Source organism: Polypterus senegalus, chromosome 16, assembly GCF_016835505.1.
Source record: "Polypterus senegalus isolate Bchr_013 chromosome 16, ASM1683550v1, whole genome shotgun sequence".
Lineage (NCBI taxonomy): Eukaryota > Metazoa > Chordata > Cladistia > Polypteriformes > Polypteridae > Polypterus > Polypterus senegalus.
The window spans coordinates 3,601,925-3,627,998 of record NC_053169.1 but is presented as its reverse complement, the minus strand read 5'-3'; the positions used below and the strand labels follow the sequence as shown (position 1 = coordinate 3,627,998).

The 26,074-nt window shown below is 56.1% G+C and overlaps 1 protein-coding gene across 1 annotated transcript; it reads left to right on the top strand.

Annotated features, from left to right (window-relative positions):
• Positions 1-3,740: 3,740 nt before the first annotated feature.
• agpat5 (1-acylglycerol-3-phosphate O-acyltransferase 5 (lysophosphatidic acid acyltransferase, epsilon)) lies at positions 3,741-25,196 on the top strand. The gene is made up of 8 exons (XM_039739093.1): positions 3,741-4,330; positions 13,412-13,481; positions 13,583-13,698; positions 13,788-13,877; positions 15,787-15,877; positions 17,880-18,041; positions 23,586-23,709; positions 23,831-25,196. Exons 1-8 carry the CDS (start codon positions 4,112-4,114, stop codon positions 24,054-24,056), a joined length of 1,098 nt encoding a protein of 365 aa, XP_039595027.1. The 5' UTR covers positions 3,741-4,111; the 3' UTR covers positions 24,057-25,196.
• The last annotated feature ends 878 nt before the right edge of the window (positions 25,197-26,074 follow it).

Sequence of the window (26,074 nt, the reverse complement as noted above, 5' to 3'; positions counted from 1 at the left end):
AGCCTGTAAGGTGGATGGTGTCCTCTCCAGGGTATGCTGGTATTTGGTTCCAAAGGTCTTCAGAGACTGGCAGAGTTGCCCATGTCTCTCGCTCATCTGCAGCAGACTGGAATGGAAAGCAAAGAAAGCTCTGCAGTGAGAGGAACAGAAAAGTGAAGACCTCTGCCCATCGTCTGTCTCAGGACTGCCACGATCTACTGGCACACAGCCGTTTAAGATGGCAAACGCACAGCACATGGCATGACATGAAGAATATAAAGACTCCCTGACAGCAGGGCACACCGTTGGCCATTTTGATGCCTCTCTTCTAGTCGGTCCATCGCACATTCAGATGCCCGCTCTTCTGCTCTGTAAAACACCAAAGTGCTGATGTGCCCCGGGGCATCAATAAACGACGAGGCCGACAGTAAGCGTGGCTCATGGTGACAGACGGGCACAAGACGCTCTTCTCAAGGTGGCAGTGATGGCAGGTTGAGGTAACAAATGTCCATGAAGGGGCAAAGGGCGATTATCTCCAAAAGCCCTGGCACTCCCTGAGCTGTGGGATTTTACTGGCGGTTTGGACGTCTTGCTCTTCGATGGCCCGGTTTTCTGCTCCTTTGACATTTCTCCTTCCTTTCTAATTCGCACCGTGCCCACGTACCCAAATCCTTCATCTCTGCTGTCCTTCCTCATCTGCTTTGGCACCTGTGCTTTCTCTCCTGTGGCACAGTAGTAATGGGGTCTTCTCAGGAAACTCCTCATGCCCTATGACCCCATTTAGGGAGGGGATACCAAGCACATGCAGGGCTGCAGTCCGCCGCTGTGTCCCTCTGCGTGTCTATTAGCCCGTTTCACTCTCAGATGATGCCACACATGATGTGCCCGGCTTACCCCTACAGTTTAGCGCCTCCGATGCCCTTCTGTTTATGACGACACCGCTGAAACTCGTCGAGACCCCAATAAGGTCATTCTTCTTCCAAACCCCTGGAGTCTGACTGCACACTTACATGGTCAATATGGCCGCAGGCGTTGTCATGCCAACCCAGACGCACGTTTTGCCACAGCACACCCCTTTATTTACCTAATACAGTGCCCAACTTACCGGTCCTGCCACACACGACACCATAATTCCTCCTCTTTGCTGCCAGTCCTTCCTCCCGACTCTGGCCAACTTATGGAGTGGGGTGGCACCCCGAAGGACTCCAGGTGCCCAACGAGCTTCTCGAAGTGTGCCCCCTGGCCCCAGTGGAAATCGAGGGGGCTGCCCTCTGTCGAAGGGGTAGAAACTGTCGCGATAAAACTCTCTCCTGAGGTCCCTCCACACCCTGGGCGTCCGCCACAGCGTGTGTAGTACGTGTGCCAATCAAAAGGTGGCACGACAACTTTACCGTGGAACCTCAGTCTTCCTTACTCTACATTTACATGGATTTTCAAAAGAGGAGAACATAATCAAGGGAGCATCAGCCTGGCATCTGCCAATGCCAGCGAGGAGCTCCAAACGATATGCAAGCAAATTACAATTCTGAGGTTACAAAGAGTAACAGAAATCCACCAGACAAAGGGGTCTTCGGACGCTGGAGGTGGGCAGCTCATTCCATCAGCCAGGGGCTACACGTAAAGCGCCAAGGTGGCATCAGCAGAACTGAGGAAAAAATCAGGACGTCAGAAATGTCGATGTAGGGTTTGAACTTTGGCTCCTGGTAATGATCTGAAAAGAGGAGCGACACGTGCCCACCTCGGCTGGCAGAACACCACAGGCCAGCAAAGGCTTGCTATAGTCCAGAAGTGCCAAGGACCGAAGCCTGGACCAGAGGTGGCACTGTCTGTCTCTGTCAGATGGTGTGAAGACTTGGCAGCTGTTGGCGACAGGGTGCGTCTCTGCCAGGCTGAGCGATTGTAGCTGATGCCACATGGAGGGCGCCTGAGCAGAGCTATGCATCATGGGTAGAGCGCGGCTCAAAAACATTTACACTTCGGCTGCTCTGCCCGTTAGTGGGATGCCATACCCTAACCGAGCTGGGACTGTAAAGCTTAGGGGCCCTTTGATTGTGCCCTGCGAGTGTCAAAGGTCACGCTAAACGCCCCAACAAGCATCCCTTGGCCGCCCCCTCCTGTGTACTGGGCCTCCACCATGCCACCTTCACCCATGTTGGAGCGCATTGCACTCGTCAAGTGCCGCATGTTCAGGGTCTGCTGTGGGTGACATATTGCCCGCCACGTTAGAGCCCATATGGGACCATCTGTGTTTCATTTTGGGTTTTATGTGGGACCCCCCTTAGGACCACACGAGGCCCCTATGGTGTTAGTACGCCGATGCCGATTGCAGGTCTTGTTCAGAAAGCGGACGCCACATGTTTTTAAGATTAGGGTCCCTGCTCTACCTGCCTTACGCCCACAGCAGGGGTGTGCCAGTCTAAAAGAAACAACAAGAAGGAGATGGCATCCGCTTTCTGAGCAAGACCCCTGATTGCCAGGTACACATGTGCTGGGAACAAAACAGGCTGGGGTCCTCAGAGAATGCTTTGGGAACCCCTGGCACCCTGTGCTGGCTGGGACCCCCGTGACCCAGTGTTAGGGCACAGCGGGTTGGACGATGCCCGACTGACTGAACCCCTGGTCCAGATAACGTCCACCATAACATTTCTTACTCCACGCTCATTTCTCTGGCGGACCCCTGAACGTGCAGCCGGGTACGTTTCCAGGCGGGTGAAGTGGCCTGAGTCAGTAGCGGGTATCAAGTGGCAGCGTCGCATTTTGAGGTCCAAAGAGTTGACTGCAATGCCAAGCCAGCAGCCTTAGGCCAAATATTCATTAAAAGACATTTAACTTCTCTGAAGCTCAGAATGGCATTTAAATGGCATCACAAAAAGCCCCCCAAGCCCGTATTCTGAAAACTCAGGGTGGCACAGGATTCGGAGCTCTAGGGTGCTTTCCTGAACTCTTGGCTTTAGACTTCCAAGCCTGCTGCTGACCTGCACTGCGTGACCACGACATGAAGAGATAAGGAAAGGCAGACGTCCCAAACGCTGCCCTGACATCGTGTCATCGTCACGGCCCCGTCATTGTGTCGGGCCAATAAGAACCTGGAGGTGACGATGTCTTTCATCATTTTAACGGATTACGTCCTCCAGACCGGGGGTTGTTCATAGCCCGCCTGTCCCTGGCACTCGGTGGCAGTGTCCTCACCATTCGGGCCTGGCACCACCTGCTCCCAGTAAGGAGACCCGTCTGGGTTCATTTCCCAGGTCCTCCCTGCGTGGAGTTGGCATGTTCTCCCCGTGTCTGCGTGGCTTTCCTCCCACAGCCCAGGTGCATTGGCGAGCCTACGTTGTCCCTAGTGGGTGAGGGCTGGCGTCCTGCCCAGGATTTGTCCCTGCCTTGCGCCCTGTGCTGACTGGGATTGGCTCCAGCAGACCCCCCGTGACCCTGACTGACGGTGCCATGTGCTCTCAGGTGGGCCCCGTGGCTTCTCAATCAATGGCAGGCTGCTGGCTGACGCCCAGTGGATCCACTAGGACCCTGGAGGTCGCCCAAACTGACAGACCGACCCCTTTAGCGGCCGAGGCGGACTCCATGCCGTACTGTCGTGGACACTGCGTGTCGCCCCGCGATGTCTGCTTCCGGAGGTGGCGTGCGAGTCGCCATTCTGTCGCGGGCTTCCCTCTCTGGCGGTGTGCGCGGCGGGAAGCCTACAGCTGTCACCCGCCTTAGCAACGAGCGCCTCGCACACGAGCGCGGCAGCCAATGAGAGCGCGCGACACTGCGAGGTGCCGCAGGCAGCGTCCAACATGGAGTCCGTGAGGAGGCGTGAGTGACTTTGTCAAGAGAGAGAAGAATTGGGCAAACAAAAACGCCACTTCATCATTTACAAGTATTCCGGTGGCACGGGGGCCAGCCTGCGGTGCCCATATTAGGTAAAAGGAAAAAAAAAACAAACAACCAAAGCCAGCGAAGAATGCGACCGCGGAGCGCGCTGAAAAGTCGGCTTTAGAGCACTTTGGGTGACTTTCGAGGGCCGCGTGCGCCGTCTCCGCCTGAGCGAGTGATCCGAGCGGACGATGGTGGCGGCGGCTCGCGCCTAAACGACGGGTCTCCAGCGTGCTACACGATCGTTTGTGCCAGGGCGAAAATGCTGCTGTCTTTGGTCGTCCACACCTACTCCCTGCGCTACTGGTTTCCAGCGGCTGTCATGCTGGGCACCGCGCCGGCGTACCTGCTGACCTGGGGCGTCTGGCGGCTGCTCTCCACTGTTGTGCCGGCCAGGCTCTACCACCGAATGGACGACTTCATCTACTCCATCTACCAGAGCATGGTGCTCTTCTTCTTCGAGAACTACACGGGAGTCGAGGTGAGTTGGCAGCCGAGCTCGATGGCCCGTCACGGCAAGCGGGGGTGCGGAGAGGACGGGGACGGGGACGGGTCCTTTAGTCCGGCGAAGAGCACGTGCAGGGAGCCCCCCGTTTGTTCTCGTCTCAGTACGAAGTGGGCGATGAGGCGCCATGACGGACCGGGCCGGACGGACCCCAAACCCCCGACGACTTGGCCGAGTTTTGCCTTTTTAGTCGGACGCACCCGAAGGCCTCGTGCAGGCAGCCGCGCGTGTTGTTCTCCTGTCGCCGCACTTTGGGGTTTGTGATTTTTGTCACAGAGCTGCCTAGAAGTGGCCGTCGCTGTCATTCGATTCTGCCTTCTCGTTTCTCTTCGACAAAGAAGCTGTCGGCCCGGATGACACGCCATGCGAACGCGGGTCTCGAGATGCCAGTGGAGTGGATGGCGGGGCGCTGCGGTGCCCACAGTCCGCGTGTCCAGGCCACTGGAATGGCACTTGGTGTGTGCCATGTTGGTCTCAGCACTTGACTGGACTGACTTGGAGAGGCCGAGGACCCCTGTCGTCTCCATTTTACAGGACGTGCAGTGTGGCAAGTGGGGGCACAGGTGGGCACTGCTTACGGGTACAGTTCACAGAGGTGGGTAGTGCGGTGGGCTGTGGAGACCCTGCAGACGGTGCCTCCTTTGACCCACAGCACACGGCGGGCACTCAGTCGCTCAATACTTGAGTCCGTCGCTCGAGGTGATTTGAGCTGCCGTGGTTTTTGGCTCAAGTTGGCACTTTCATCTGAAGTGGCTTGGGCAGGACTCTGTCTCTGTGGCACCCCTCAGTGTCTGTGGCAGCTTCAACCGTGCTCCGTATTCAGGGCATCTGACCACCCGAGTCACAGCACCGCCCGTCTCTGTCACCCCCTTGACCAACGTTGTCGTTCGTGTCAGTCCCGTGTGTGTCACCCCGGAATGGTTCAGGTGACGTATGAATGAGTTGAGCCCAGCGTTGGTGGCTCTCTCTGCCTGTGCCCTGTTGCTGTGCCAGTCTGACGTGACGAGACTGAGGCTGCGGGTCACACGGCCAGTAAAGGAGTGAAGCGTCTGGTGAGCTGCGCCCGCTCGAGTGGGCAGATGGTCTGAGCCACACACACTTTGGGGGGGGAGTGGGGGTCCGCCTCATGTCACGTAACTGCTGTGCCGCCAGGCTTCTCATCCCACATCTTCTCGGCTCGTGTGCGCATCTGCGGCGGGTACAAGTGAACAGGAGAAGGAGTCTGAAGGGCTGCTCTGTGTGTGTGTGACTTCTGGCTTGGTGTGCCAGTCACAGATATATTGCAGGTTGGCGTTTCTTGATGCCCTTCTGCTGAACGAGGCGTTGGCTGAAAGTCCTCACTGTTGGCACGTCGGAGCGGGTGCCCAGCATTGTTCACTTTTGTTTTAATGTTCTCCTTTGCTACGACCTCCAGGTGTGTGCCCCATAAGTGCCCCTTTACTTAGCTTGGCCGGGACGTCACCAGCCCAGCACCCCACACTGGCCGTCACAGAAGATATGAAGGACGTCGCTGCCCACGTTGGCTCTTTCAGGGCGGGTGTTGGCTTTTGTCAAGAGGAGGAGTTGGCGGTGCCAGCCGGCTGTAAGCTCTTTTGTTTTAGTTTCACTGGCATTGCTAGAAGGAAAGTTAACTTCATTGGTTTGACTGAAATTCACTGCACTGGCATGACTGGCGAGGAGCAAACGGCGGCAAAATTGGCATCGACCTCTGGCAAGAGATTGAAGTGAATGTGGAGAGCAGAATACTCGACGGGTGACATTCACATGATGTTTCTGAATTGGCTTTTGATACGCGTGATCGAGGTGGCAGCACCAGCCGATGGGTGCCCAGCTAGTCGTGGTGACGTGCCTATGCCAGTGTACGCCTGGGGGGACAGCCACTTGATGAGGTACAAAGCACATTTCGATACACGCCAAGCCAGCCTGTCGTGCATTCCAGGTGAAGGTGCGGGCACGGGGTGCGGGCACGGGGCACAGCCGTTTTGTGTTCATTTCTGTGTAAAACTCGGGCTTTGTGCGTTTTTAGTGGAAAAATCTTCAGCTCTCGAGGAGTTAAAGGAGTGGCGTGTCCTGCGGGCAGGGGCTGCTGGGCACGTTCTTACACTGCCCCTCCGTGCCACAAGTGTGGACCACCCTCTCCGTGGCACGCTGAGACTCCATAAGCAGGTCTTTTGGGGAGCTTCATAGGAAACGTCCCTGCGGACCCCACTGTCACTGTCGTCACCTCCATCAGCTCCTGCACGCCAACTCAGGGTTACATTGAAACATCTCGCTGCCCACGGTGCCATGTAACATGTCTGCGCCTCCACTTCCTGAGGGTCGTTGGAGTGAAGACCTCCAGCTCTTTGGCTGCCTGGTCTGGCCTGGCGCGTGTGCCCGTCCGCCTGTGCCCATGATTGCACTCTGATCGCAGTTACACCTGAAGTCAGGTTTGTGTCTAGGAGCGAGGGTCTGAATGTCAGACGTGGCGAGGACAACGGCTGGCGTGACCTCTCGACAGCGATAGCAGGACAATCCTATTAACGACGGAGCCGTCACCCCTGGCATCACAGTCATGCCACTCTCGTAATGACACCAAGCGTTGGCCCCCTGTAGACGGAGAGCCGAGTGAAGACCGCGTGCGGTTTGTTAAGCAGTTTCAGCGAGGGAGTCGTTTGGTGACCAAATCTGAAGTGCCAGCTCTGAGGGAGTGAGAGATGCCCCTTTGTCTTCGCCCAGCAGACCCCCGTCGTGCCCTCGATGTTCTCCTTCCTGCTGTAATGCCGGGCCTGCTGTTTGGTTCTCTTTCCCAGAGTGACGCGGTGGTCTCATGCCCGTCGGGCCCCGTTCAGTGGTCTCCTTCAGAAGTCATTGACGTGCCAGGGGGCCGTTCTTTTCATTAGACTTGGCAGCGTCATTCACACGCAGAGCTCCTCGTTTAGACCTAAAGACCCCCGTTACAGCGTGGCACGACAGTCGATGGGTGAAGGCCGCCCCTTTAAAGCCTGGCACAGCCCAACTCTGCTTTACCTTGCAGAAATTGCTCATTTTTTATTTATTGTGCCACACGGTATACACTGTGACCTGAGGGGGCAGGAATGAGTAAGAGTTGGAGCGATGCCCTCTCCTCTTGGCGCGAGGGCACGTATTTATTTTGGGTCATTGCTTGTCAAATAACCCGATGGCCTGCACACTTTGGACTCTAAGAATTGTGTAAAAATGAGCCGGCGTGCCCGTGTTTGTTGGGCAGGAGCCGCCCTGCCCGGCGGTTTTAGCCACTTTACTGAGAGGGCATCCATTTTATGTCCATGGCTGAGACTTTGTGTGCTGGCACATAAATTGGTTCAGTCAGTCAGGACCCAAACACAGGGTCACGGGGGTCCGCTGGAGCCAGTCCCAGCCAGCACAGGGTGCGAGGCAGGAAACAAACCCCGGGCAGGGCGCCAGCCCACTGCAGGGCACACACACACACCATGTGCCAAAGTCCAGGTGACCCTGCAGGGTCAACGCAGCCCCTTGGCACTGAGCAGCACTTCGATGTGTGCTTTCTGAAGGCCCAAACGTGGCAGCGCCAAAGACACTTTTTGTTGGTTTGTCACCCACTCATGAAGGTCTCCTTTTACCAAGTGGTGCCACCCGCACCAAACACTGATTTTGTGTGATGCCATACATATGGAGGGACCAGTAGGCACAGCTTGGTGGCCTTGTGTCAAATGATGATTCTACAGGCTGGCATTTTCTTCTTGTGGAATGACCCGATTGCCCTCTCGCGTTCCTGCCGTGTGTCCTGTGCCGCTGGCGTAGCCCGCCGTAGCCTTTCCGGTGGTCCGAGCAGCACGGTGGCGGCCGTTGAGCTTTCTTTCCTTCGTCTTCCACGTCCTCTCCTGCAGGTGGTCTGCTGCTCCCCGTGGCGTCGCGTGACATTTTGGTCTTCGTTGTGTTTGTGTTGAACGCTCTTCACGGAGTGCCAGCCCAGAGCGCTGTGCCAGTGTGGCGGGTAAAGTGCAGTTCCAGACATTTGCATAATGAAGACCCAGAGACAGAAAAGCAAAGTCGTTTAGAAGCGATTAACGCGGGCACTGCCTGGTGCTGTCTGCCCGTTAATGAACTGCCGGACCGAGTGCCGCCTTGCAGTCTTACGGGTTCTGCCCATTGGGCCTGTGCCCATCGGGCCTGTGCCCATCGGGCCTGTGCGATGCTCCCCTTCGTCACACTTTACTGTCGGCACAAACGGCAGGCAGTGGACTCCTCTCAGACAGACTGGTTTACTCGCCCACTATGCCCACTCTAATGCCGCCTTCACTGTTGGTTTCTCCTCTTTGGGCTTCTTGGGCCTGAACTAAGATGGAGGCTGGACTGGCACACTCGCTGTCTGTGAGGGTCTGAAACGGTTCTTCACTAACCCAGTCCTGGGGGTCCACTGTGACGGGTTGGATAATGGATGGATGGGCTGCTGTGCCCCGTAGCTGTGCCCACTTAGTAATGAAACAGACGCTGGCACTCTATCTGATCAAGGCCCACGTGTGGCCGTAATATCTGTGCCAGTCGGCAGCTACCCTCAAAAACGTCACTCGCTGACAATCTGTAGGTGACGACGTCTGCCGAACAAACGGGCATCGCTAGCTAAGCGGAGGCGAGGTGCGCTCCAACACGTGGCGACAGGCAGAGCGACTCGCACAGAGGCTGGCATATGAATGAGGAAAGCCCCGCCCACAGCCCCTCTGTCGGATTTGCATAAACACATCGGGACCACAGGTGAATTCTGGGAGAAGCCGCAAAATCAACCGGAATTCCAGAAAACAAGCCGATCCAAATCCGTGAAGTCGTGAAAAGCGGACGGACGGACAGACGGACAGAACGCGCTGGGACCACAAAATGTCTGGAAGCGTTTGGATTTTGAGAGGCCTCTGCCAGGCGAACAGCGCGGGTCATCGGGGGCGTCGGCGCCGCTGCTCCATAAAGAAGATCTTTGATTTGCTTCTGGAAACTTGCGAGCAGCTCTCCGAGTTTGGCAGCCGTCACGTTTTGAGATGTTTGGACACGTCGGAGTATCGATATGTCAAGGCGGTGTGTGCCGTCTGGGGGTCCCGCCAACGTTGTTTATTCTGACAACAAAACCGAAGACGACGCCAGAGACGCGGTAGAGCGGAGTTCTGCCAGCTTACCTCGAAGTAGAAGTGAGCTCAGCCTGCCCGCGACGAACAACAGCAGGCGCCCGTCGTGCTCGTCCTCGACATCAGTTCTCCGTCGCCCAGAAGAAAGTCGAGATGAGGAGTCAGAAATGCGTCTTTGGTGACCTCCAGCAGGTCCTCCACGACATTAACGCCCTCCTTAGGTGTGACTTCACTTTCCTTAATCGCCGAGTCGCCGCTTCTGCCCATCGCCCTGACAAAATGAGCGAGCGAGCGAGCGAAGGAAGGAGACGTCCTGAAATGCAGCGTCGTGTTCAACAGTAAAGCCGACTTCCTGCTGCACCGTCAAGTCTGACTTGTGTCCTTGTGCTGAAGACGCGGGGGCACAGACGAGCTAAACGAGTCCCAGCTGTTAGTCGCGTGTGCCACCCCAGTAGAAGCACCGCCCAGTCACCCCGGAACGCCAGAACTAAAACGTGAGCCGTGCTGCGGGGCGAAAACGCCTTTCAGATTTGCAGTCGGCGAGTGAAATTTGGCAAAGAATGGGAGAGAATCCCAGTAGCAAAATGGTTGTTGCCCAGTAAAGAAACAGGAGAATGGAAGTCGTTGTACCCACACAACTGCCTGGCACATTTCTAGATTTGTACCAAAGTCGCTAAATCACAGCTCACTGCATCAGCCCCGCAGCCGGTGGGGACGCAGGGGGTCCGCAGGACTGAGTTTGGGGTGCCACCTCAGGGTGGGCTTGTGTTGGCGGACCCCGTTATTCTTTAAAACGGTTTCCTCCTCTGCAGTTTACCTACTTTGTGAGGGGACTTTGACAGAGTGTCCTTTGGCACATGCCCACGTGGCATCTCGTTTGGATGTTGTGTTCTTTTGTTCTTTCCGAGAGGTGGGCCGCGTTTCCCTCGCAGCCTGTGTGTCGTCCTGTGAGCGGGCGCAGCTGAATGTGCCCAATCGCACTGGAGATCTTCTCGCCTCGAGGCAGTGGCGCTCAGGTCTCCGTGACTTGCTTACTCTCTCTGCAGATGTGCTGCCTTGGTATGTGACCTGGCAGAGGGTCACGGGCGCCGTGTGGGAGGCGCTGAAGAAGGCCAGCGTGCCCAGCTAAGTGCTGCCAGGCCTGTCTCGGTGGCGCTGCCCTCGGTCCCAGTCCTCGTTTATTCGTCCCGCGTCGCGTTTGAACTTCCCGACTTTCGGGATTCTGGTTACTAAAACAACAAACACTCGCGCGTCCCTCATCACCCCTCGGGCTCTCTTATCTTCAGCGTGTGTCCTCCGAGTCCGCGCTGGCAGGGAGTTGAAGCGGGCTGTCTTGTGCTGCCCGTCCCCTCAGGCCGTGGCGCCGCGTCTGCTTTGTGTTTAAGAAATCAACAGAAAGCTGAGCTCGTGCCAGTGGGAGCACTTGGGGTACGTGGGGGGGCTCAGAGAGTCCGAAGTGAAGGCTGGCGTGGCTACGGTGGGTTCGTGCCCGGGGCTTTCTCATTGAAATTGCTGCGTCCCCTCCGAGTCCAGCGAGCTCTTTTATAACTTGAGGGGTCTTTAGTAGAACTGTGGACCGGGCCGACTGAAAATCGCCAAGTGCCAGTCAAGTGCCAGCGGGTACACGTGTCCTGTTGATTCCTTATATCCTTTGGGTTTGTTCATTCACCCCAAATGGTCTCCCCTTGTGGCCTGATGCCCTGCATGGCAGGCTGTCGAGTTGAGGACTACCAGGTGTCAGCCAGCACCTGCCCGCGGGTACAAGGTGGGGACCAGCCCTGATGGACTCCCCCCACCGTCTCTCTGATGGGGGCCATGTTATCATCTCTAAATACAGGATTAAATAGGAGGACCTGGCATTAAAGTCCTGACGGGCACAGAAACAACATTGAGGCTACAGCCATACGTTGCCCTGGGCACACGGGACGTGACGTCTCACATGAGCGTACGCCCGTTCACAGCAGCAGGGGGCCAGAGCTCACCCTGGACTGACCCTTGCACAGGACCCTGTTAGAGATGCCAGCTAACATCTTTGACATGGGGGGCACAAACCTACTTGGAGAAAACCCCAGACTGGCACAGCACAGGCAGTTAGTGCCCTGAGACTGCATTGGAGCCGTCGAATGAAGAATGGAGGAGGAGTGTGAGAGCAAAGTGACGTCTGAGTGAGGAGGATGGCATCGCATTGGCAAAGCACGCCACACACGTTTTCGTACTCGTCCTTGGTCAGTGCTGGTGGGCCGGTGTGTTGTCGGTCACCTCGTGGTCCATTGTTTGGTAATCCCTTGGTTTGATTGTTTTCTAGGTGGCACCCTGTGTGGTGATGTGTGCCCGTGCCAGTTGGGCTCCTGATTGTGGTTTCTTGATTCATGAAGGCAGTTGGCATCTTGGCACTCACAGTGGGATGTGGCCTTGATGGAATAGCATCAGGCAGAGGGAGAAAGGCAAGTAAGGGTCTTAAGGAAGACCCTCGCCGGAGGTGCAGGGGGCTCAAGGTGCAGACCCCCAGTGTTCTCTCCTGTTTAAATGATGTGTGGTGACGAAAGCAACAGAAAAGGGGACAGCGGGCAAGAGACCCGCGTCAGTCAGAATGTGATGAAGAGCGACGCCGGTGACGTCGCCCAGATGGGGGCCGGTGGGCTTTGGTGGATTTAAAGGACCATTGAGTGGTGGGTGGCACGGGGTGGAGACCCTGTGGGTGCTCTGCTAGGCAGGTCCTGGCTCACCTTTGACCTCTCGCCAACCTCCCACTGGCCGGGCATTCCCCCCACTTGACAATCACGCTGCCTTTAACTTCTTAGACCCCCTCGTGCTATCGAGAGAGACAGTGCTGGTGCCCGACTGGCAGACTCCCGTGTGTACAGTGTCAGAGGGTTCTGTGCAGTACGTGCCCGAGCTTGGACACACCCTGGTATGGTCCGATCGGTATGTGGCATGCTGCTTTGCTTGTCGTGACTTCTCCACAGGCTGTGAAGTGACGCGTGTGGCGTTGTCCTCATTGTCTCGCCCGTCTGCCCTTGGCATTGTGTCCCTGTCAGCTGTGTGAGGCAGACGTGCCTTTGCTGCCCACAAGAAGATGGAGGAGGGCGAGTCGAGGAGCCTAGGAGTGCCTCGGACAGACTTGGCGGGACACGCCAAAGGGCACAGGGCGCCCCTGGACGAATGGCTGCAGTGGAGGGCGAGGGGGGGACGGGTCCCCGACTGTCAATGTGATGTTCTTACACGTCCCTCCGAGACGATGGCCCTCTGGCTCGGGCACACTTAGCTCTGTCACTTTGGCAGTGTGAATCCGCCATCGTCCTCGGGTTTCGATCGGGCACTCGGCTCAAGCCTTCTCTGATTCAGCCGGGCGTTTGTCGGTGAGCCCCTCATTTAATGGTCAGCACCCAGCAGGCTGGGGGCACAGGCGGCAGGACCTGAAGTGTTTCAGAGGGTGCCCAGCAGTGTGGTCATCAGTGCAGCGCGACTGGGCTTCTTCAGCCTGGCATTTTAGGGCCTAAGCTGTGAAGAAATGACCCGTCTCCAGCAGTCCGAGTGGACGAGTGGCATAAAGGAGCTGCTGTGGGCGAAGGCAGGGCTGGCTGTGACGCCCGCACAAACGCTCGTCTGTCGGCACTCCAGCTGGGTGCCAGCCTTGAGCTGCTTGGCCACTTCCTAGATGGTGAGGTTTGTTTCATGAGAGCAGACTTGAGTTTCGTTCCTCGTCCGCCCAGATTCGTGGGCACAGCTGTCGTTGCTTTTGATTTGCCGTTTGGCGGGTGGACGTGAGGCTCGACGTTTTAGTATTTGACGCCCGGTCTCCTCTTCTCTTTACCACCCGCCGTGCTGTGCGAAGAGTCCAGTGCATCGTCTTCCTCGACACGGCATCTCAAAAACCGGCAAAGAGGGGAACGCCAAGACGTTGATGGCCTGCTGGTGCCACTTTGACCTTCTTTCTTTCTTTCTCTCTCTTCGTCTGCTGTAGGTCATCGTGTACGGCGAGATACCAAAGAGGAAGGAGAACGTCGTCTACCTGTCAAACCATCAGTGTACAGGTTGGTGTGCCCCGTGGTCTGCCGCAGCCCTCTGAAGGGTGCCACTCGGCCAGGGAGCGCAGGCATTCGCGTCGCTCCATCTTCCCTTTCTTGTTTTGCAGTTGACTGGATTATAGCGGACATGCTGGCCATCAGACAGGGTGCCATCGGGCACGTGCGCTACGTGCTGAAGGACGGCCTCAAGTGGCTCCCCTTGTACGGCTGGTACTTCTCTCAGGTGGGCTCGTGTTTTTAGTGCCTTTGGTTTATTTGGGTGTCTGTTCGAGAAGGACCCCCTAACAGAGCCGGCCTGGCGTTTCATTTCAGCACGGAGGCGTTTACGTCAAGCGAAGTGCGAAGTTCGACGAAAAAGCAATGAGGAAGAAACTGGAGTGCCAGAGCGCAGTGGGCGCGCCCGTGAGTACTTGATGATCTCGTCTCTCCGGGGGTCGCGTTTGAGCCAGTGACTCCTTTAGATGGTGACTCCCTGTGCCGTTAATGACCTCAAGGTGACAGGCAGCCCTGTCTGGGGGTTTGGATGGAGTTGAGCGGGAGACCCTACACCTCCGAGGACAGGAAGTGAACTTCTAGAAGGTGACAGACAGAATTGGATTGGGGGTCCCGTGACTGCAGTAGGGCGGACAGCGCAGCCATTCCATGTGGCGAGGGGCCCGTCCCATAGGTGGCCAAGCGGACCGGGCACAAACGATTAGCTGCTCAGCCCCCACAGTTGGAGGGTCTCGGAGCCCACCACGTTTGTGTTGAGTCGCTAGACTTTGGTGTCTCGTCTGGGTGTGTGTTCTTGTAAATGTCATCGAAGCCCCCCTGGTCTCTTCAGCCGAGTGTTCCTCCTACTCGTGACATCGCAGGTCAGGTGTATGGGGGTCCACTGTGCCAGACTCCTGAGACCCTCTCGGGACCTGTGGAGAACCTGCTGCCATGAAAAGATCAGCCTGGTGGTCCGCAGTGTTCAGATGTGTGGTGAGTGTGACGCGGTCAGAAGGAGCCCCCTTCAGAATCTGACCGGACAGACAGACAGACGTCATCGTCGCACCGCTAGGACAGTTCAACCCGTCAGGGTCTCTCTGCTGGAGCCAATCGCAGCCAACACAGGGTGCCAGCCCACCGCAGGGCACACACAGACTAGGAATAATTTAGGACCGCCGGGGCACCTCACCGGCATGGCTTTGGACTGTGGGGGGACACGGGGAGAACCACGAGGACTGAAGTGGAGGAAAATGAAAAATCCAGTCCTAGCTTGGCAGTCGGAGCCACAGTGAAGAGCACGAGCTGGCATCTTGACGCACTTCTGAACGTCCGAGCGAGGCTCTGTGCGGCGTTGTTCATAATGGCACTCAGTTTTGTTTTAATTCTTTTGGAAGTTGAGACCTTAAAGTGACGTTTTCTTTATCGGGTGTTCGGCTGACATCTCTTAGCGGGGTCCTCGCCTGGCACTTCACAGGATATCAGGCTGCAGGCGCGCGTGTGGTTGTCAGGGGGCACACAGACCGGCCTGGCGACGGCACAGAAAAAGAAGACAAATTGAAATCCGGGCTACAAGCGGGCACTCGAGCGACTTTCTGGTTGCCGAACATTCCATGCTGTCATTTGGTGAAAGTTCAGTTATAATTTCAGGGATGGTCTTAGAAATGTGACATCCAGGACTGTCGTGACATTATGTGGGACGCGGTCTGCTCTGTTCTCAGAGAAACTGGACGCCCAAAGCAGTGCGGGCAGGATGGCATGTGTAATGGCACGGGTGCAATCCAGCGGGTCCTGGAAACTCTTTTAAAAACAAAAAAAACCGTAAGACATGTCAAGTGTGAAAGTCATGCCAGTGACCCTCACATGTCACCTCCTGTAGTGACGTCGCACATCGTTGTGCCCCCAGTACAAGTGTGTGGTGGACGTGAAGGTCTTGCGTGGTACTGGCTCAGCGGGCACTCCAAGCGCCAGGCCGTTACTGCAGTCCGATGGCACCGTGCCACAGGCTCGACTTTGGACTTCAGACCCTGAGCTTGTGACACTGTGTGACCTTGAGCATGTCACTTGACCCACCAGCCAGTAATTCTGATTGGCGTGCCAGCTGTAGCTCTAGTCAGGCTGGTGACACTCCTACGAGGTCACCTTCTTTGTGACTAAAAGAGAGCGTCTGAAACCTGTGGGTGTCACGTGTGATGGGCGAAGACGCGGGTAACCACGTAGGGGGAGTGAGAGCCGTACAGAGGCCGTGCCCCCTCCTGTCGTCATTTACGTCTCTCGACGGTGTGGGCGCGCCTGGGCTTTGTGCTGACGTGCGCCACCCCTCTTGTTTCTTTGTCCGCAGATGTATCTGGTCATTTTCCCAGAGGGCACTCGCTATAACCCAGAGCTCCAGAAAGTCATCTTGGATAGTCAAGCCTTCGCCCGTAAGGAAGGTAAGATGGGCTTCACATGCCTTCGGGTTTTATCTGTTGGTGGTCTCTTGGTTTTCTTTTTTCACAGCGTTCATGTTGGCACCAAGTGTGAAGGGTGGGGTGGATAATATCCATTTGGGAAACCTTTTGTCTCACACCTGCGTTTACCTGGCCCCCCACTGTAGGACTCCCTGTGTGCCAGGCAGTGTTTGCTGCCCTGGCACCGGCGTGGGTTACCCTGGCAAGTCAAAAAGTGTCCATCTCTTTTGGTGTTTGCGTGTGCAGCCCATTACCTGTGCCAACGGTCCGCTCTAGAGATCTCACAATGCAGTGCTCCCAGAGTACCGTTGTCCCCTCACTTGACCTAAAGCCAGACTGGCAGCTAAATGTGTCACTGTTGGGTGGGTGCTCTTTGCGCCAGCTTCCCTTTATTCTCACCTTTGATATTTATTGTTCAGTAGTCCATTTCTGATGATTTTAGGGCTGGCTGGGAGCAGTTATGCCCAATTGGCACTTGGTGTCTGTGCCTCCACGTGCCACCTCAACAGTGAAGCAGCCCGGTGGTGGTGGCGGCGGTGGCGTCGTTCACAGGAGCCGCTGGCGGTTTTTGTTTTGTCTTTCAGCAGTGAGTTTGTAATTCACACGAGCGCCGACTCTTTCCGTCCGCTCCGTTTTTAACAAACAGCTTCTTCCTGCGGAGTTTCCTGGTAAACAGAGGGGTTTGGCGTCGCCTTGAACGAGCGGGCGGGCGGTATGTCAGGCCTCGTGTGTCACTTCTGTTGTGACCTGCCCCGCTTGGTCTTACTTGGCACTTCCCTTTCTGGTTGTGCTTGTATGATCTAGAAAACGGTCAACTCGAGCGGGTCGCCCGCTGGCGAGGGCCACCAGCCTGACGAGACGTGTGCCATCCTGGCTGCCTAAATGAAGTGCGCCCGTGGCCTGTAGACCGGGCGCCTGGCACAGACAAGTAGACTTGTTTTGGAAGGTGAAGTGAAGCCGCTTAGGCCGCCCGTCGTGCTTTGTTCCCATTTCAATTACTGGTCTTACTGGAACACTGAAGGACACGGAGCTGCCAGGAGCCCAGGGTCAGATTGGAAATTGACTTTCGAGGCTTTGAGGGTCTGTCTCTCTTGTAGGCCGTTGTGACCCTCCGAGGAGACGCTAATGCTGAACTGGTCCAGTGTGCCATGGGCACGTTTTGAAGTCGAGGCTGGCAGAGTCCCGCTGCCCTCTGAGCTCGACGTCCTCTGATGTACAAGTCTCATTGGAAATTCATTTAGAAGAGTGTGCCACAGTGTGGGTATGTGTGTGGTGCCAAGGAGAAGGTCGGGGGGCACTTGGGAACAACTCTCGCTTGTTTGGTATCTTGCCCACATTGACGTATGAATTACAGTCCAATACAAACACGTCAGTGGTGCCCACCTGGGTGACGTTCAGTAGGCAGCGTGGGTGAAAGTCACAGCAAATCCTCCACAGATGGTTTCTGTTGCAGATGAGTTTCACAAACCTGACAAAGATGCCATTTGAGTGCCAGCAGTAGCCATAGCCGCCGAGGGCACAGGTGACGTGTGTGTTTGGTGGGCCCGATGTCAGCTGTAAAGGACGGCCTGGCCACAGGCAGACACCTGACGTTTAGACTCGGTCCTCTCCTCTCCTCCTCCTCGCGACCCCAGCCCTCGAATGGCCCCCCGATGTGTCCTGGTGTGGCGGGAGTGCTGGCCTCCAGGCGCCCCCTGCTGGTGGCCTCGGGTCCCCACATGGTTGAGCTTCCCAGCTCCATTTCTGTGGCCCTGATGGAATCCAGAGGGTCCGTCGTCCTTCCGGGCGTCCCGGTGGGGTAGCACATTGGCTTGTTTTTGGGCGTTTTGTACGACACTGAAGTCTGATTGCCACCTTTTAGTGCCCAGGTGAGATTGTTTTTTTTTTGCCCACTTTGAATGTTTTATTTTCGCGTACGCTGACGTGTGGCGTGGCATCATTGCGGTGTGTTTAACGTGTCTGTCTGTCTGTCTGCCTTTCACAGGTCTCTCAGTATTAAACCACATACTCACGCCAAGAGTCAAGGCTGCTCATATAGCCGTGGATGCCATGAAGTCCCACTTGAATGCAGTGTACGACGTGACAGTCGCCTACGAAGGAACCGTCGATGCCAAAGGTGAAAGAAAGACTGCGCCATCAATGCCAGGTAGGCCCCTTTCAGTGTGTTGCAGGGCAGTGTTTGGAGGGAGGGAAGTGGAGGGTCCGTGCAGAGGCGAGACGTGCCCGCCAGTCGGCAGCAGAGAGCATCATGGGAGCTTTGCTCAGTTATTATGTACACCACCTCATGGTGGACGTCTCGGGCTGCCCGCCGTTCACAGGCCTCAGTCTTGTTGGCACAGCGTGTTTAATTCACATCCCTCTGTTGTCCAACCCGCTATACCCTAACTACAGGGTCACAGCCCACCGCCATCACGATGTCTGATGACAGAGTGACCGTCACCACCAGACTGTCTTCAGGCGAGGATGACAAACGGCCGACCCGCTGACCTCTGGATGTTGTAGTCGGTCGCTTTCTGTGAAGCACTTTGTCACGTTTTTCTGGTTGTGCTGTCGTTTAAGTGACGCCCAAAGCATTCTGGGAATCTCGGCCCCACTGTCCCCCAGAGCGGCACGTCTTAACGTTTGATCTGCGTGTCTGGCTGGCGGCGTGAGACGCTGCAGATGTTCCTCCCGTATTTGTTTTTAGCTTTCCTGTCGTTTACGCATTCACCCGCCGGCATTAGGGACGTGCTGGCACTTGTCTGCCCGTCGTCCCACCCAGAAAAGGAGCAACTCTTGAGTAACAGATGTCAGGCTGAGTGGTCCTGCTGCCCACGCTGGTGCCCGCTCACTCACGTCATGCATAAAGACAGACGGGCAGACTTCGTAACGTGGGTTGGCGTCTTCACGTAAGGGCAGGACCCGTATGCCCGCACCTGTTAATCTCCGTCCCCTCAAAGTGCACAGGGTGGCCTCTTGCGGCCGTTCTTCAAAGCCGCCGTATTTTAGTGCTCCTCTCCCAGGTGTGCCCGTGGTACCCTGCCCCGAGTTGCGCTTTCACGCGGTGTGTCTGCCCCACTACCCATGATCCTCTGCTCTGCCTGCGTCTTTCTGTCTCTAATTTGATCACACGGCTCGTGTCGAAGGTCCACTTGTCGATCTGCGCCTTTGCCTTAATAACCCTGCACGGTGTTTTACCCATCATGCCATGCAGGTCCCCCTGACTTCCTTCGGGCGGAGGCCATTGACGGAGACGAGTTTGAAGCTCCTGTGTGTGCGCCCACGTCTTCAGTTGGTCACCTTCATGTCCTCCTGCGGTTGTCACTGGCGTCACGGTCTTGGCTTGGCTTTCGGCTCCTTTGCTCGTCCACTGTTGTCATTTCTGTTGTCACGTCTGTCACTCGAGTTTTTCCAGTTTATCTTTTTCAGGTTGTTGTTCGTTTTCTTTTCCTTTTTCTAAAATGAATCTTCGTGGTCTGATGAAGGCACGACTGTCACGTGTCACCTGATGGTCCCCGACTCCCGGCCCGATGTCTGACACGTGATGGCGTGAAGACCACGTTTGCCGGCCTTGCCTTTGGTGCCCTGGTGGCACAGAGCAGAATTTAGCGCCACCACAGACCTCCGCCGTGCTGCCCTTTATTCAGTGAAGCGCAGCTCGGCGTCGACGTTCCTGGCGCTATGGTGCCCTCCGCGTTTTTAACTTTCCAAATTGTTCACAACAGGAAAGCCAAATAGTTGATCCTGGGAAGTCCGACGCGGCCCGGAGTTGCAGGCCTGCGGGACGTCCCGTGACGGGGGGTACGTTTGTATCAAAGGGATGTTTTTGCCCCCCCAACTGTGCTAAGAATTGAATGAGTTGAGCGGCTGGCTGGGGCTTCAGTTGACATTCCTTGTTTAGTGAAAGTGAGGTGACGAGTGACGCGAGGTGACGAGACCCAGGATCCGAACGGACTTGAATTACGCGTTTGGAACACTAAGCCCCTTTAAATGTCGGGGAGACCCCGTGACCCGTGAAGGAGGCGCCAGGCTCGTCTCGCTCCTGAAGCATTTCCGTTATGTGCCAACACGCCAAGCGTCTAAACGTGTGACCAATGAGGAAGAAGCTGTCCGCGTGCCGGACCCCTGAACTCGGCGTCTGCACAGCAAAAACGTGTTAGTCTCCGGAAGGTGACGCCATCTCTTCTGTCACCTTTCACTGTGACATCACCATACGCTGCATCTGGCCACGTCTCGCTGCTTCATCCTGCTTTTATTTGGTGCCCTTGGCACTGTTATCTCGCCCGCTGGGAGTGGTGCCCGTCTTGTATTCAGCTTCACTGGATCGAGTAACAGTGGCTCTCCGAGTTTGTCATAGTCCACATGCCAGCCAGTAGTGGCACAGATCCTGTGTCTGACATAACAGAGCTTGTGCCAGCGAGAAGGGGCTAAACGTTTACGGTGGCGGGCATCAACTTGAGTCTGCGGCGTCACTGCCAGCCAGTGACTTTGAAGAAATCGGGGGCAGGAATGAATACGTCACCATGGATGTGCATCGCCACAGGTGGGCCGGCCACCCCTCATTATTACACCGACTGGCCGTGGTGGCATCAGCTCAGCCGTCTGATAGTGGGCTGGCATACGATGGCTTGCCTTGTTAATCTCCGGCTTGGCGGACGTGGCCATCTTTCTTTGTCTTGATGTCCCCCTGCCCTGCCCTGCCCTGTCCAGGTGTCCACAGCTGCCACCGTCATGACCGCCAACGAGGCAGGACACCAAAGTGTTGTCAGGCCGGCGGCTCGGCTTGTGTGCCACCGTTTGGTGTCTTTAATGAGGTCACTTCCTGTTGACTGTTGATGTTTTACTTTCCCAATCAGAAATTCTTCCTGAACTAAAATGGCAGATCCCAGCAGACAAACATCCTGTTATTGACAGGAACAGACGGACGCGGCGGGCGCGGGATTGGCGAGAAGTACGGGCAGGAGGCCATCTTGGAAAGATCAGGAATGAGAGAATAAAAAGGGTACAGCAGGAGGACCGAGTGTGTGTGTGTCACTGTGTGTCACCGTGTGTGTGTCACTGTGTGTCACTGTGTGCGTGTGTCACTGTGTGCGTGTGTCACAGTGTGTGTGTGTCACTGTGTGTGCGTGTCACTGTGTGCGTGTCACTGCGTGTGTGTGTGTCACTGCGTGTGTGTCACTGTGTGTCACAGTGTGTGTGTCACTGCGTGTGTCACTGCGTGTGTGTGTCACTGCGTGCGTGCGTGTGTCTGTGTGTGTGTCACTGCGTGTGTGTGTGTCACAGTGTGTGTCACTGCGTGTGTCACTGCGTGTGTGTGTGTGTGTCTCTGTGTCACTGTGTCACTGTGTGTCACTGTGTGTGTCACTGCGTGTGTCACTGTGTGTGTGTGAGAGAGGTGTCACTGTGTGTGTCTCTGTGTCACTGTGTGTGTCACTGTGTGTCACTGCGTGTGTGAGAGGTGTCACTGTGTGTGTGTGTCACTGTGTCACTGTGTGTCACTGTGTGTGTCACTGCGTGTGTCACTGTGTGTGTGTGAGAGAGGTGTCACTGTGTGTGTCTCTGTGTCACTGTGTGTGTCACTGTGTGTGTGAGAGAGGTGTCACTGTGTGTGTGTGTCACTGTGTGTGTCTCTGTGTCACTGTGTGCATGTGTGTGTGTGTGTCACTGCGTGTGTCACTGTGTGTGTGTGTCACTGCGTGTGTCACTGCGTGTTTGTGTCACTGTGTGTGTCTCTGTGTGTGTCTGTCACTGTGTGTGTCACTGCGTGTATCTGTGCGTGTCACTGTGTGTGTGTGTGAGGTTTGTGTCTCTGTGTGTGTGCGTGTGCGAGGTGACAGTCAGGTCCTCTCCGATGTCCCCCTCTTAGCGTATGGAGCATCGCATGTGACAGGCAGGCTCGGCCACTCCGTGGTGACGTCTGGACTCCCGAGGTGACCTGCGCTCAGCTGTGGTGACCTCTCTGTCACAGCTCAGAGAGCGGTGATGTCAGGAAGGCTGTGGTGTCCCTCACATGTGCGTCGACACAGAACACGGGGGGCTGTGAACGTCGGGTTTACAAGCCCAGTGGTCCCCACATTGGTGTCTCAAACCTGACGAGCCAACACGTGACGCGACGTGGCACTGTGGGTGGAGGAGATGTTGTGCGCTTGCCGCCGTGACCTCTCGAGGCGGCCCACCCAGACGGCCGAAGCCCCTCCTTTTCTGATTTGGAGGTCGAGGAGCAGCCTGTGTTTGACTGGCACTTCCTCTGGTCGCCTGTAGGTGGCACTACTAGTCCTCCTTGGTGTCGCTGGACATGGAGGTGGCACACTGAGCAGAGCAGGTTAGCCCAAGCAGGCGTGAGATGGACAATGGCAAACACAACTCCAGAGTGAGGGTCAGCGGGCAGCAGCGTGGCACAGTCACCAGGCCTCTGGTCCCATTTCTGTGCTCCCTTTCTGTAGAGCAGGTTTGTGGTGGCACAGGATGGGCAGACGGCTTGTTCCTCGGGCTTGGGGTGGCTGCTCGGCTCAGCAGTCCGTGTGCGTCTTGCTGCATTGTGGGTGACGGTGGGCCTGGCCAGCTGTGACGGGCGTTTTGCGGGTCGCCTGCTTTCTCGGCTCCATGCCGTGTTGATCCTGATGGATTGGGAGGCCGTTGGCGCAGAGGTTTTGCTCCCCTGGCTCTGTTAAGACCACTTGCCCGAGTTCGCTGCTGTTGAGAGGTCACTGAGCGTCTTAACGTCCCACCCAGCCCATTGTTGGTAGAAGACGGGCGTCCTTCTGATGTCGCTGGCGCTGCTTCAGGCTCGAGCTGATTTTGTTGTGGTGGGCCACCGCTGGCCCACTCGGAAGACGCCTCATTGCTGGAGCACACGTTGGTGGCCATTCTGTCACAGTTTGTGCCGGACCCTGGTATTGCCAAGCAGCCCACCCAGAGAGGATCCTTCTTAGCAGTTCGGACCAGAAGCTCCACTCTGTGCTGTGGGCCGCACTTCAGATGCCCCCCGTCAGAGAGTTCGGAGAAACTTTGATTTCCAGAACAGCCGGGCGGTGAGTTCACACGGAATTGAAGATGAAGGCCAACCCTGCCGTTCGGGCACAGATGTGACCCGCCGCCCGCACCTAATCCACATCAGATTGTTGGGGTCTCCTGCGTCGAGCGGGCAGAGTGTCGTGTGGTGACGTCTGCCCGCTGGCCGCACTTTGGTCTGCTGTGTCGTCGGAGGCATTGGCCACAGCGGCTCGCAGCTTCTCGCTCTTCATCTCCCAGCGTGGCACCTCATCGTCCAACTCTGTGCCCGCCTGGGTCAGGCATATTCACATGAGTGGTACCCGGAGAAGAGTGAATTGGGTTGAAGCTGCTCCTCGTCTCCTCTGCTGGTCCGCAGGCCTCAGCCTTGAGGTCATTTTATCCTCAAATGTGGCTGCCAGTGTGTGTGCCACTTACCTGCCCTGCTGCCACAGTTTCATGATCCCCCGATAGTCAAACCCTCGCCCTCAGTGGACCCCCGGCCTGGTGCGGTGACGCCTCTGGCCGTGGCCGCCGAGTCCCCCTCTGCATTTGCTGCCATGCCCAAGTTTCGCTGTTCGACATTTGCTGTGAGTGGCGGTCGTGGTGCCCGCTGCCGCGAGAGGTCTTGGACTGGACGCCTGGTGGGCTTTGCTTTACTTGAGGAGAGTGACCTTTAACCCTCTCTTGTGTCGTGTTGTCCCCTTTCCTCCTGTCACAGAGTTCTTATGCAAGGAGTGCCCGCGGGTCCACGTGTACTTTGAGCGGGTCGATGTCAACGACATTCCTCGGGAGCCGCTGTTCTTTCGGAGATGGCTACACGAGCGATTTGAAATGAAAGACCGGTGAGTATGGAGGGCGTGATGCCAGTCGAGGTGCGCTGCCCGGGTCTTTCCGCTTACGGTGACACTCGGATGACACCCTTGTACCCCACAACTTGCACCGTTTTGTTTGTCTTGCCAACAGGTTGATGAGCGCCTTCTACCAGTCGGAGGATCCGGAGCAGAGAAACAAGTTCCCGGGAGAAGGGCACAGGTCGGCGCTCAGCCTGAGGAAGACTCTGCCATCTCTGCTGTTCCTGGGGGGGCTGACTGTGCCAATGTTGTTGACGGAGTCGGGAAGGAGGCTCTACCTGAACACCTGGGTCTACGGCACTCTGGTGGGCTGGGCGTGGGTGAACGTGTGCCCGTGAAGACCCCTCAAAGCCTTCAGTCCACGACGAGAGTTTCAGGGACACCTTTTTTTATTTTGATGAATTACGTGCTTCAGATTCCAATTTCTATCGCCTTTTGGCTAATTATGTAACCACGCCCACTTTTGTAGACCCCTCCCTGACGGCAGACGTTTGTGACGAGACGTGGAGGAGTGCCAGTGTGCAGAGATGCCCGCCGTCCTCTCCGTTCTCCTAGCCCAAGGTTTGCTGTGCCCGTCATTCTGCCACCATAGTGCTAATGGGCCCTCGTCCCCCGAGGTCGCTGTGAGGAGTCAGGTGGTCAGCCGTGACGGGTGACGACGACCGCACCCCAACTCGCCAGACGGTGTCATCGCCATCTCGGCTGCCGCTCCCCAGTGTCCTGGTCTGAGGTGGCACCGGATGGCATTATGTTCCCGTGGCCCTTGACTTGCCAGTATAAGTTACAGGACAGTGTTACACTCGACTTGCGCCATTGCACTTTGTGGAGCCGAGCTGAATGCCAAATCGGGGGTCCCGGTGCGCCAATCGCAGAGCTTTATGGCTGTGCCGGCCTCGCCCATTTAGTTAGCATCTTTATATTGCGACTGATGTGCCCGTTACGTTGGTGTTTTCTGTTGTTGCCATATTTGGTGTTCACGTTGTGTTTTCTGAGAACTTCAAGTGGCCAACCTTGAGAGCTGAGCGTGTGCTGTGCCCTCTCCTCTCTTGGCATTGCCAGCTGCTTTGGAGAGGAGGGCCACCAGTGTGCGTTTGACTAAAGGCGCGGGTCCAGCAGAAGTGAACACCTCAAGTGCCACAACGCTCTGTGCCTTTCGCCGTCTCGCCCGCTTTGTCATCGCAGCCGACATTCCTCGCCAGGCGGGACCACCTGTCAGATGTGCCCACGGTGTCCCTTAGGTGGCACTCGCTGTGTCACTTGGTTACAGACTTGCTGTCACAGCTCTCAATTACTGATCCTGCTTTGTTCATTTCTGTTTCTGATGATGATGATGATGATGATGTGTGTCATGTCATAAAATGTCCCGTTGATTTTGCCAGTCAGTAGTGTGTAGTGGCGGAGGGCACGTCGTTCAGTGTGCATGATTGCTGTTTGACAAACAAAGAGCCCTGAAATAAAGGAGGCGGATTGTAACTCGACTCGACTCGACTCTGTGCGTCACTCACTGTCGTCTTTAGTGGGCCCTCTTGGGTGGCTGCATTCGAAAGAGACGGTAAGTTTTACTTAAACATGGCAGTGTCATGCAGCCAGGAGCAAAGGGCAGCGCTGGCACAGGACGTGTCTTCTCACAGGACATGTCTTCTCGGGCACTGTGACCAACGGCACTTGCAATTTCCTATGCGGAACCATTTTGAAAGGTGTGCCACTTCTGCCAGCGGGGAGGTGGGCAGACCAACTGGAGAAACGGCCAGAGCCATTAAGATGGTCGTCGAGGACATCCGTGAAATACAAAAGTAACTGCTGATTCGGGAGATCCCGACAAATTCAAGGACAAGAAGAAGAAGAAGTGCGACCAATCCAACAACGGGCACCGGCAGTGGGGGCTCAGCCGTGGCCCCTCGTTGACGTCATTGCCTGGCTTTTCGACGTGTGCCGTTTTCAACTTTATTGCCTTAATATTTCAATCCAAAGCGGGCAGCTCCGGCTCTTGAAGTCACGGAGGAGCTTTTAATGTCACCGTGGGCTCCGCTGTGCCATGTTATCCATCGGTCCCTCGTCTTGGTTTGCGACAACAGGCGCCCCCTGGCGGTCAGTCCATCTTGGTGGCGAGTTTACCGAAGTGGGGACTCGGACGGACACTTCGGACACCGTCGCTCTTGAGTTTGAGGTGGACTGAAGATTTTGGAGATGCGTACGTTCAGGGGAGGCTCACGTCAATAAAGTTACTTTGAAAGCCCAAGTTTCCTGTTGATCTGATTCAACTTAAAAAATATTTTGATGAAGTGTAAAAAATAAAGCGGACAAATCCTCCAAATACTTAAATGACTCTTTTTAAGAATATCGATATAGCGCCTTG